General features: G+C 41.6%; 1 protein-coding gene across 1 annotated transcript; it reads right to left on the reverse strand.

Annotated features, from left to right (window-relative positions):
* Positions 1–3,313: 3,313 nt before the first annotated feature.
* LOC139724385 (uncharacterized) lies at positions 3,314–12,308 on the reverse strand. The gene is made up of 5 exons (XM_071635530.1): positions 12,214–12,308; positions 7,703–8,082; positions 6,458–6,726; positions 4,992–5,163; positions 3,314–3,725 (listed from the first exon to the last, which is right to left on the reverse strand). Exons 2-5 carry the CDS (start codon positions 8,008–8,010, stop codon positions 3,314–3,316), a joined length of 1,161 nt encoding a protein of 386 aa, XP_071491631.1. The 5' UTR covers positions 8,011–8,082; positions 12,214–12,308.
* Positions 12,309–12,509: the final 201 nt, after the last annotated feature.

Here is a 12,509-nt window from a genome sequence, read left to right on the forward strand (position 1 = left end):
CATGCAATTTAAATACATTACCACTAGTTTTCAGTGAGCATTCTGAGATCTTGTCCATAATGCCCCCAAACCATAATTCCTTTCAGGTATTCATGGTTGAATTATCCACGATACAGAAAGTCTTCTGACTTACCGATCAGACTAATCTACACAAGTGACAATACGCAGTCACCCATTCTCAAGTAAATAGGTTTACATTACTCTCATGCTACTATACCGGGTGTCCCAAAAAAAGCGGAACGGTGGATTTTCAGTATCTTGCGGTCTAAAAGTTATATATCTTTTGACATCATTAGAAAGAGCATCTTCCGCAGAAGACTATGATACCAAATCATCAATTTGGTTCAGTACTTTTTATTCTACGCCAATTTCTGAAAATGCAGTCATTGCCAAATTTCGCCGGATTTTTGCGACTTATGAGATAATAATTAAAGTGCACTACGCGATCCATACGGTGAATATTGTGTAAGCTCGGGTAATCCGTGTCAACAAAAGATACAGCTTTCACATTGGGAAACCCGTGTGTGTGTGTCTGTGTGTGTGTGTGTGTGTGCGCGCGCTCCCAATATGAAAGCGTTATCTTTTGTTGACATGGATCAACGAGCTTACACAATTCACCGTATGAAACGCGTGTCGCACCCAAATTATTATCTCATAAGTCACAAAAAATTGAAAATGACTGCATTTACAAAAATTGGCGTAGAATAAAAAGTGCTGAACCAAATTTAATGATTTTGGTATCATGGTCTTCTGCGGAAGATGCTCTTTCTAATAATGTCAAAAAATGTATCACTTTTAGAACGCAAGGTACTGAAAATCCACCGTTCCGCTTTTTTTGGGACACCCGGTATAAATATCCAAAGAAAAGCAGCATAAGAATGATGCAGCCAGTTCCGATTCCATCACCTTTGTGCGATCGGTCAACTAAGTCTGAACATTCTTATCAATTATCCACATCAACAACCAAAAAAAGTATCATTCAGTATATAATTTATCATACATTCCCTGAGCCACAGCAGATCATAAAATCAAAGATTCATTCTAACCTTGTCACATTCTTTCAAGAGACTTACAATTGTACATACGCTGGCCACACAAGCTCCATCCTATGACTGGTCACATCTTCGGGGGGGGGGGGGGGGGGGGGGGGGCAGGGTGGGTGACTACCGGTATTTAGTAAAGCAAACAATGCAGGGTAAATGTTACAAACAGAATATCTTTAAGTTACCATGTAGCCATCTCAAAAATTTGACATGCCCCTTCGGCATTACATAAAGAGGGACTGGCTGAGGGCAGGAACACTACGACTTTTCCACTGGAGGAGGCAAAAAGTTTCAAGATGGAGGCAAGAGACGTATATCCACATGACAGAAAAGTAATGCAATATACAGTATAAACACAAATTTCACACAACAAAAGTCTTATCTATTGCATGGATCAGAGTACCCTGAAAACACATACATATATGTGTACCTTAAACTTACTAAGTCACACAATCTCTAATGAGCAGTGCTCAATTTTAATGCACTGCGCAGAATGGTCATTTGGATTTTGGCACTGCGCAGAATGGTCATTTGGAGTTTGGCACTGTGCAGAATAACAAAATCTATTCAAGTGATTGCACAAAAAATGTAGATCATCATTCAATAGGTTTGCATTGTTTTGCATATGTTTTCAAATGTGGAAATGTTTTCTCATGGGAGAACATAGCAGGATGTTCTGTCTATGGGCCAAACATAACAAAGGGTTCAAGTATCATGGGATCATGTTCATCAATATGCTGGCTGATATATGACAAAACCTTGTTATGATGTATATGAATGCATTACAGAAACATTATCACAACTACCTATAGGGCTTTTGCTTGTCTACAAGCCCTGTGCCACTATTCATTGGGTCATCATGAATCAATTATAACATATCTGCACCCAAAAGAGAGAGTTGGTCACATGGAATAGCACAGCACTTGCAAACCTTGTTCATGCATATGATATATGACAATTATCTTGCCCTTGCTTTCAGAGACTAAGCATCTGAAATGAAATGACACAGCGTGCAGAAAGAACTATGTCCATTCCAGGTCATATCACAATTCATTCATATACATAATATACAAATATAACTTGCCTTGAGAGTTTCTGGTTAAAACTATGGGCAGTGGCTACTCCAAAAGAACTATTCACTGAGGGGGTCAGCCCCGAAGTGAAAAGTTCTTTTGGAGCCACCGAGGCCTACAGTTTTACTAGAAACTAGAAATTAGGCCCAGTATATTTTGTTAATCAAAAAAACAAAAAACAAAAAACACCTTAATGCCTCAAAGTCGTGTGATAGATGCGATGTTGTGAAGGGACCGTACACTGACTCTAAGAAGCAGCCCACAATGCCAGAACTGCTTTGTGATGTTACAATTGTTTTGTTAGAAAATGTTACATTTCACACAGTGATGGTACGAAGCAGTGCACAATCTCAGAATTGCGTTGTGATGTCACAATTGTTTTGTTAAAAATTGTTACATTTCACAAAGCTGTGCACAATTTCAGAATTGCTTTGTGACATCAGTTTGCAAATAGTACAAATTTTTTATTGAAAATATATTTCGAATTATATGAGTGTTCTATGAATTTTTCACAAATTATCAAACCATAGAGCAAATTAGCAGGCTGACAAGGAAACAATTCTCTTCTCTTTAGCTCTATGTGGACTGCAGCATTTTCATGACAGGTCTTGAAATTCCATGAGGAATAGGAACTGCTCATATTTGTCGCAGCATGAGTCAAACCCCAGTAGCAGAACACAGTCCTGAAAATACAACACTTGATGCAGCATGGGCATACCATAAATCCTCTATATCACTTGCTGAATTAAAATCATCCCAAGTCCACTGCATTAGTTCTTAGGTTGATGGTCATCCCTGTTCAACTAGAAGCCTTGCATAGATGCAAGAATGTAAGGTTCCTGAAGGGAACCAGACTGACTAAAGTGCATGGTTCTGTCATCCAGAGGAACACAAACCACTTATTCCATTGAAAAATCATGTTCCAGGTAGCCAAATGTTCAAAGTTTTTTTTTAATGTGTCAAAGTTTGCTCAAATTTTCACAGATCTTCATTTGTTTCACCACTTTCATTAAAAATGTGAGCTGAAACCCTTTTCATCGAGTCCAACTTGGAAGATTTTTCTGTAATTTTCTGTGACAAAAGAAATAAAGAACAAAGAGTCAACTGACAACTTGGGACACGAGTGCGGTCCCACACAGATATGCATATTTTGCTAGTAATAACTCCATGGCAGCAATGCTGGTTATGTACATAGCATCAAAATGGTCCAGTTAGCCATGCATTGACCTCTGCCGGTGAAGGGCTGGGTTTCAGCTTGGCCCCATCTGACCCCCTCCGCCCTCCTCCACCTCCTCCATCTGTACTGTCCACTGACACCATCTGGCCGCTCATCCCAGGCCCTGCACCCATCTCCATCGAAGCACCACCTCTACTCTCGAATCTGGTGCCCGAGAGCCCCGCCCGCTCTATTGCCCGCGAGAGGCCCCATGGGGCAGAACCAGCCCCAGCAGGGTTGCTCTTCTGCACTCCCGTTGCTGGTTCCACTGGATAGCACACTGTCTCCGGGAGGGGGCGGTAGTACGGTCCAAACCCAAAGAGCCGTCGAGGCTCTGGATGGACCACCGTGCAGTCTGGTTTCACACCTTTCTGGCTCTGACTGTTCTTGACACTGAAAGAAGACAGTAAAAGGTCTCAGGTCACACGTCCCTACTCATAGTAGGACAAACAGCAGGTTCCTATCTTGAAAAGTAAGGAGAATATCATTCTTACTACCATATTGTTGATGATTATATAGGAGTCTACTCTAGTCTCATTTAAAAAAAAAAGAAAAAATATATTCATTGTTGCTTCCTTTTTTCAAACCAGCACCATAACACAAAATGAATGTACAGTGCACCCCTGTTATAACGAACACGGTTATAACTAATTCTAGTTACAACGAAGTTAAAATTCAGGCCGCAATATCATCGGCTCTATTTTTTTAAAAAACTTTTTATTTATTCCGTTAGAACAAATTTTCGATAAAGTGAAAGAAAACTGCTGGTCCCGAGAACTTTGTTATAACGGGAGTCACTGTAACCTCGAACCCAGAAAGCATCATCATCATGTGTATTAACATGGGTCTGAATCTGAATACCTTCTCTATCTGTCTCAACTGATGTTAACAGAAGCTAATTTTACTTTTTTTATCCTTTAGAATGTGACAACTTGACATTCTGAGATGGGTTGAATGCAGCAGACCCATTATTTGTTTGGTAATCATGTCCACAACTATTCAGCATGTAGAAGTCAAAATTTCTTCAATGAGATCTCATTTTGCAGGTGATGAATTTTTTTGCACCTCAGAATGCTTTTAGTATGAGGCTTCCCATTAATCATCTCCACATATGTAATAACTTCCTATGAAGTATTGTACAGGGTATATCAAGTCATGCAAGTAGTTTTGGAAGGAAAATTCACAGCATTCATTTTCCACCTTCTATGTCACTCTCGCTCCTAGCAAACACTGCATTCAGTGGCCTCTTGTGGGAAACACAAAAGTGGTCTGCACAGACAGGTAGGAGGTAGGAGGCAGGATTTGGTTTAACTGCATAAAATTTGTTGCAGATATTATATGCATGTTCCCCATTGCCCCCCCCCCCCCCCCCATCACAAATTGTCTACCACAGAAATGAATGACTGCACATGTGTTTTGCCTTGGGTTTCATCTGTTGACACTTTGATTGCCACCCCCCCCCCCCCCCCTCCCGAAAACCTACGATAACCAAAAAAAAAATATATATATATTGCCCAGTGGGAACATAAGTTGGCCTCTGGCTGCAGTAGACAGGTGGCTGCTATAATATGCCCGGTCTTTATCATCTAGATATAATTTCTCATCAGTGGGGTTAAAGCAGGTGGCTACGCATCTTTACTGTACCTGAAATCTCATTACCTTTTTCCATCAGCACTAGAGGGATTGTTGAGCTTGGTTCCGACATGACCTCCTGTCCCCTGTGGTGATGCCAACTTGTCAGCTGGATGCCCCACTGCATGGTCTGCTGACCCAGCTCCAACCACGGGACCCTTCACAGAGTCCATGAACGATTGAGGTATATAGCGAGATTCTGCAGATTCCCCACACAGAATGGACAAGAAAAGAATATTGAATTGCGGGCACAAGGAAAAATGAAATCTTGTGGGCATAACCATGTCTTCTGAAAGTCTCAATGGATGCAGCTGGAACTGAAGGATTACATACAAATATGACAATAGTATATCAAAGCACTATGCAATTTACTGGCTATATAAAGTAGCGTGGCAAAGAAACTTCATTTGTGCTTCAAATTTTGGCATTTTTTGTTTTGTTTTGTTTCTTGTGGGGGTGTGCCTACATGAATATGCCTCAGTATCAGGCCTACTAACCCCTGCAGATCAAGAAAAAACTAGAAATGTCGCTGATATGCCTCAACCACATCTCATTCAAAGGTCTGTAGTACATCTTGACAGGTTGAGACAACATTTCACATGATTGGTAAAACATTGAACTAACATGTTTGAAAGTTTGATGGCACAACCCCAAATGTGTTTACTGCTAATGCATTCCTTAAACCACAATTCATTTGGATGGCCAGATTGTTTCAGAGAGCAAATTCTCAAGAGAATCATTGTCAGGCAGTCATGAGGACAACTTTAGCCATTTGAAAAATATCGAGGGGGGAAAAAAGGCCATTGACCTTGACCTTTGACCTTAAGCATGTGTACCCAAACCTTAATGGGCACAAATCTTTCCACTCATACATACACATGCCAAGTTTCATTTGGATACCTCGACGGTTCTCAAGTTAAGCTGTCTACAAATCGATTAAGGGTGGACGGACGGATAAACGGAGAATCCGAAAACATAATGCCTCTGGCAACACTTCATGGCGGAGGCATAACAATTACAAATGCACAGTGGAAAATGGTTTTCTTCTCAAAAAATTATTTTCTTACTTCGGATGAATACAAAACATTATCATATGTTACACCAGCGCACACACGTTGGCAGATCTGCATTTTGAACATCAACAGAGCTCAAATAACAGAAGCACTTAGCTGTCACTATTCTCCTCGCAAGGTACCCTGTATGAAAATATAACATGATAACTAATTCAGGTTTACAATTTACCCATTGCTTTCTCTTTCCTATTTGTGAATACTACAAGCACAGTCAATGACAGTCCTCAGAAGATGACAAAATAAAGCTGAATGACACTAAAACTTATGCCAACAGCCATGAGCATTGTCACCTTCAGGCATACAAAACAGCAAGAATGTCATAATGATTACAAGACTACTGTATAAAAACAATCACTGGTCGGGCAAATTCTGCCATGCAAATTTTAGTCAGCAAATCACCTATGAGGATAGACTACACACCTCCCGAACGAATCTCAGCTGGTCCCACTTGGCTACCCGGCCTGCCGGACATTGCATCTGGCATTGTGAAAGGTGCTGAGCTACCCGTTGGGCCAGTATCATCAGCCGGCGGCTTGGGTATGTTGCTGGTGGTTCCCATGGTGATGACCTGACCATCTTTGACCTGCATCAAGGCTGGAGACTGTTTGGCACCGCTGCCAGCTTTGGATGTGGTGGCCGTGGATGCATCATTGGCACTTGTGCTGTCTTGATCTGTGTCTAGGAGTAGTCTGCAAGGTGAAAGGCAGAGGCAATATTACAGGAAGAAAACAGACAAACATATGGATAAATGAACAATCAGTTGGGTACTACAGTGCTGTACACATCATCATATCACATCTACTGTAAAATATGATATATTCGTGGCATGAAATTTTCACAAATTGCCACGAGCATTCAATGCATATAGTGTAGGTTAGATCTTTCGCATGCATTTTAATTTTGCAAATCTTGGCTCTCACGAAATACACGAAATTAAAATGCACATGAACATTCCTCATTTCACAGCATAATTTTCTTTATTTGTGGACATTTTAACCTGTTGAGGACAGACTGATTTTGCTACAACACGCATTTCCAATAGACCCTTGCCTGAGTATACTCTGGACTCGTCCTCAATGGGTTTAACATCAAACTGCAGAGTATAGGATTATGACACAGTTTGAGACAAATATTTGGACATCTTACCTGCTGATCTATGACTAAAGTTAATAAGGCAAGTATTTCTATTTTATCAAATAATTCATGAAGCATATTTGTGTTTTTGTATTTTGCACACTAACACTACAGTACTGTACATGCTGTCAATCTACTGTGCAATGCTAAATAAATAAATATCATATCAAGGTACTGAGTTCGATGTTAACAAGCACATTGCATTCAAAGTAAGGTTCCAAGACTTCAAGTGGGAATTAGGAGCAAAATTTAATGACTCTCTAAATAGCACAGAAAGACACATTGTACACACAGTGTTTCCAGTATACAGCTTAACCCAAAACAACTAAACATACAAACTGACAATACCAAATCAATCACTTATGAATACCATAGTCGTGTCTTTTTACCAGACAGGGTGTGGAAAGAGGGCAAATTTAGTAATACAGTATTGAGTGCATACTCGGTTAAAAAACAACAACATGCAGTTTTTAAGTTAGATATAGGGAAAAAAAATTATTTTGAAAAACCACTTCCCTCTGCTCTTATCACCTGTATTTGCGGGGGTGGCTGTGATATATTTTGCTGGAGTCAAAGACTAGCTGAAGATTCTGGGAGGAGCCTGGCGGAGTCAGGGGTCTGGTCTCTACGCCTTCATCATACCGCCCTGGTCTTGTGGCTGCATTGGCTTGGGCCTTGCCCTGAGATTCGGGGATTTTGATGGGAAATTTGCTGGGACGAGAGCCAGGCAAGCCGACTGTCATGGCGGAGGTGGAGCCAGCTATTGCAGGTACCGCATCTGGCGAAGAGATGTCTCGATCCAACGAGTTGTCCATGATATTCTTCGTCCCCATGACCATCAACTTCCTCGTACATCAAAGCCTGGAATCCACATTATCATAACCAGGCAACTATTCTGCCATACAAAGTCTCTGCATTGAACAGGAGGAAAATGAGATGGCACACAAACATGCTGGTTATAATCCATGCAGTCACCAAGGCAACAGGCAAGCACAAGTGTAATATCTCATGCAAATGAGGGCAGCAAAACGAACAGAAAGCCAGATACAAATGTTGTTAATAAAAATTAACAAGAAATATGATGAAAATATATCGAAAACTATGTTGTCGACACTGCACTTATACGATGAACAAAATAAACAGCCATGACACGGTTTCAAACTGTCCTAAATTCTAGCTCTACATTGTAATCTACCTCTAATTCATCTTGACGTGCAAAGCGACACAGCACAGCGCGGCGACATGTCTGTACAGCTCACGTCACAGTTCTAAGATTCGGTCACTTATCATTAATCACCAGCCAGTAAGTTCTACTGTCACAACACACGCAAATCACATTGATCCACATATTTGCACACTCATTCACAACAGGAAAGTTCCTTAGTCCCCTCCAAAAATCCATCCAAAATCCCAAATTTCACCGTCAAAAGTGCAGAATCGGCATGACTTTCCCAAAGCACGCACGGATTAAGCCCAGTTTTAATATGGGTCACCGAAAAAGTGCTAAAAATCGAGAAATAAGCAGTTCTCTTGCGGGATTTTTTGCTTATCGCAAGCTTGGAGTGTGATGGTATCGTCAAAAATGCAAAAGAAAAACAAAGTTTCCGTACAGTTTGTACGTGCCGATACAGACGTCTCAATGTACAAGGGTTGAATGCAAGTGCTGATTCCCCAGTATTCGGTCGCCAACAGGCACCGCCACGTCCCCGATGCAATTTTGCGGCAACAAGATAGTGCGCGGCGCATTTTTCAGCTGCCGTGATCTCAGCATGAACACGCATTGACTTTGAACGCGCGAATCGCGTGACCGAATACTGGTTGCGATGACCGTATTCTGGGGATTTTCAAGGTGATATATTTTGGGGATTTGTGCAATTCTGTGAGACATTTTATAATTGAAGAAAATGAAAATTAAGATTAAAGAAATTTGATATACTTCACATAGGGTAGGAGCATCAGTATTCGGTCAGCTACCGGTATTCGGTCACTTATCACTAGTCACCAGCCAGTAAGTTCAACTGTCACAACACATGCAAATCACATCAATTCACATACTTGCACACTCATTCACAACATGAAACTCCCTTAGCCCCCTCCAAAAATCTATCCAAAATCCTAAATTTTACCGTCAAAAGTGCAGAATCGGCACTGCTTTCCAAAAGCGCGCGCGGATTAGGCCCAGTTTTAAGAGTACGGGTCGCCGAAAAAGCGCTAAAAATCAAGAAATAGGCCGTTCTCTCCACTGAACTCTATATTGAAGTGACGTTGCGCGCAGTGCTCAAAGCCACCGGAAAGGCTTTAGTTAGCGCTGCCATTTTAGGACTCCCCCTTTAGGCCCCGCCCACTTTACATTACGCTATTGATGCTATTGTTGTGCAGATGATACGCAGAAGAAGCGTGCGTTCCTCAGTGGAAAGCAAAGAGATTTTTCTCCTCCCCACCACTAGAGGGCGGACTCTACAATGGAGTCAGTGATTTCATGGGGGCCGCCATTGTACCACTCAGTAATGGCGGACTTTGTGTACTAAGTATACATTTCTACAGCGCTTATTACGCGAACTTCTGAACTTTTACGTGAGTACGCACTTGATTTTGGCTGCTCCTCGGTTGCTCGTTTGCTAGCGTGTTAGCACGAAAGGTGAGCCTACCGCCTCGTTGTCATCCAATGCTCCCCTTGCCCCTTGCGCTCACAAAACAATAGTACAGGGCGTACGAAGACCCCGCACTCTAGCAGTCACAGGGGAAAATCTCTTTGGTAGAAAGTCACTTTGGTGTAAATTATGGGGCACCAAGTATCGCATGGGCTATATAATCACGAAATGGCTATTTAGTCGACAACATGAACATGTCCTAACAAAACAACTGTGTTTTGAAAAAAAAGAACATTTCTTCAACGAAAGGACTGATTTCAAAATGCAAATTTGTGAACAAAATTACCGGGTACCGGTACTCATTTCGTAACGAAAAAGCCGTGTGATTCTTGGCACCTTATTGGTGCCCCATAGCAAAGTCCCAAAATGGCCGCCACCGGCCAGCACTTCTGGTGGCTTCAAGCTTTTACCCACTGTGCAACACGAGCGTAGTGGCTTTTCGGTGTAGTGCGCACTAAGTGCGTACAGCGCCCTTTCCACTATAGAGTTCAGTGGTTCTCTCGCGGGATTTTTTGCTTATCGCAAGCTTGGAGTGTGATGGTATCCTCAAAAATGCAAAAGAAAAACAAGACTTTCGTACGTGCCGATACAGTGTCTCAATGTACAAGGGTTGAATGCAAGTGCCGAGTCCCCAGTATTCGGTCACCAACGGGCGCCACAACGTCCCCGATGCAATTTTGCGCCAACAAGGTAGCGCGCGCGCGCATTTTTCAGCTGCCTTTGAACACGCATATTGCGTGACCGAATACTGGTTGCAGTGACCGTATACTGGGGAATTTTCATGGCGATATATTTTGCGATTTTGAGAAATTCTGTGTGATATTTACATGTAAGAAAATGAAAATTGAGATGAAAGAAATTTGATATATTTCACTTACATTGCTGTAGATATGATGTATGTATACATGTATTATTTTAGTTTGAAAAATATTGCAAAAAAAGCTTAAGTGACCGAATACTGAGGGTACCCTACTCGCGTGGAACATGTTGCCCATGATTTGACCACTTCCATGAATCGACCACTCTTAAGAATAGAAAAGGTAGGCCAAGATCTATAAATGTGAACTGATATGAATTGGGAAACTGTAACATTATTTCATTCTAATTAGTTAGACTAACGCTTACCTTAACGTTAGTGTAAATAGAGTCTAGAATTCTCTCTACCACTAAGTGTAATTTAAATTTAAACATGGTCAATTAAACATGCCTTGAGCAGGGATGCCAAGTTCAAGATTTTATGAGTGAGATTTTCATGACTCAGCATCTCGGCATGCGAATATGCGCGCGAGCGAGGGTTTGGGAGGGTTTTTTCCCCCTGTGGCCTCCCACGGTAGGGAGCTTTTTCAATTTTGAGCTCTTAATGGTGCGATCAGGTGCATATTTAAGCGACTATTTTTTACTTATTTTGAAAGACAAAAGGGAAATATACCTTCAATTGCAACTATCGCTTAAATCTTTTGAGCTATGCTCATTATAATAGGCCCAAGCTGCAGACTTCGCTCGATGCGTGTGAAAAATGGGTGTCATGCGTGAGATTGTGAGATGACCCCTAAATGCTTGAGTCTCACGCAGAATGCGTGAGACTTGGTAGCTCTGCTCGAGTTGGCTTTTTTTCAGTAGGCCTAACTATACACAGCCCAGACCAGTTGCTGTACGTAGCGCTGTATTCGCACAGCGTATTAACAGCGTCTGGTTGTCAGGCTAGCCTTTCAGTTGAATTAAATCTAAAAAAGTAACTAATAAACCGAGTTCTGGATCTGGATCTGGATCTGGATGCGAGTACAGTGCAGGACCGACCTTTCGGTATAAAGCACCGGCTGAGAGAGGGCGCGTGGTTTTTAGTTGTAATACGATGGCTTTTCTCAAGTTTTGCTTTAAAGACTTCTGGTGATGTACTACTAACTGTTACTACTGACAACTTCAGTGCCAGTGGGAAGTTGATTCCATGCCAGAGGCAGAGTTGCTTTCAGAAAAAAAAAAAAAAAAAAAAAAAAAAAAAAATTCAGTTGCTCTGTTTTACAATGTCTTACTGAATAACACTTTGTATGATTTGTAACGTATTAATGATTTCTCTACAATGTTGTCTACGTTACAATCTTTGAATTTCTTGGCTGTGATGTTTCGCTTTGGTCTTACTCTTAGTTTAGATCTTCTAATAATACATACACTGTCACTGTACTGTCATAAATATATGTACTGGTATAGTGGTAAGTGCTAAAAAGCGACACTGAGTAAAGCGACGACAGTGCATAATGAATTCAATGCACTGCACTGCGTGTCTGTAAACGGAAACTGTATCATACGGCGGCATTCCTCGTGAATTTGAGCTCATGGCCCCATCGACAAAAAAAGACACGGCAACAAAATAATGAACATTGTAATCATACTTGCCTGCATCAGCAAACTTAGAGTCGAGTCCAATCTATAGTAGTATAGAAAACTGCTACGGATATATGCGCGGGTAGCCCGGTTCGTCATCGCATCATACTACGGGTAAGTAGATCAAGGACTTTTGCTTGCATCCATAGCCATGTCATGCACATCATCAACACACAGACCGCAGGGTCGCAGGGGACCGAATCAGCCGTGGGACCGTTCCAGCGGTGCGCGTACGCGTGTGCTGACCGTGGACCGCAGTACAGCAGTAGTAGTGCATGGGAAGAAGTCGGCCAGTGATATAGACGTGC

This window comes from Diadema antillarum, unplaced genomic scaffold (assembly GCF_040938485.1).
Source record: "Diadema antillarum isolate AM-2024a unplaced genomic scaffold, OU_Dant_1.0 scf00000212, whole genome shotgun sequence".
Lineage (NCBI taxonomy): Eukaryota > Metazoa > Echinodermata > Echinoidea > Diadematoida > Diadematidae > Diadema > Diadema antillarum.

Coding starts and splice junctions, on each gene's coding strand:
- LOC139724385 (XM_071635530.1), bottom strand. CDS start 8,010: ATGGTCATGGGGACGAAGAATATCATGGACAACTCGTTGGATCGAGAC. Junction 6,727..7,702: donor AGCCACCCCCGCAAATACAG/GTGATAAGAGCA, acceptor TTCACCTTGCAG/ACTACTCCTAGACACAGATC. Junction 5,164..6,457: donor AGCTGAGATTCGTTCGGGAG/GTGTGTAGTCTA, acceptor GGGAATCTGCAG/AATCTCGCTATATACCTCAA.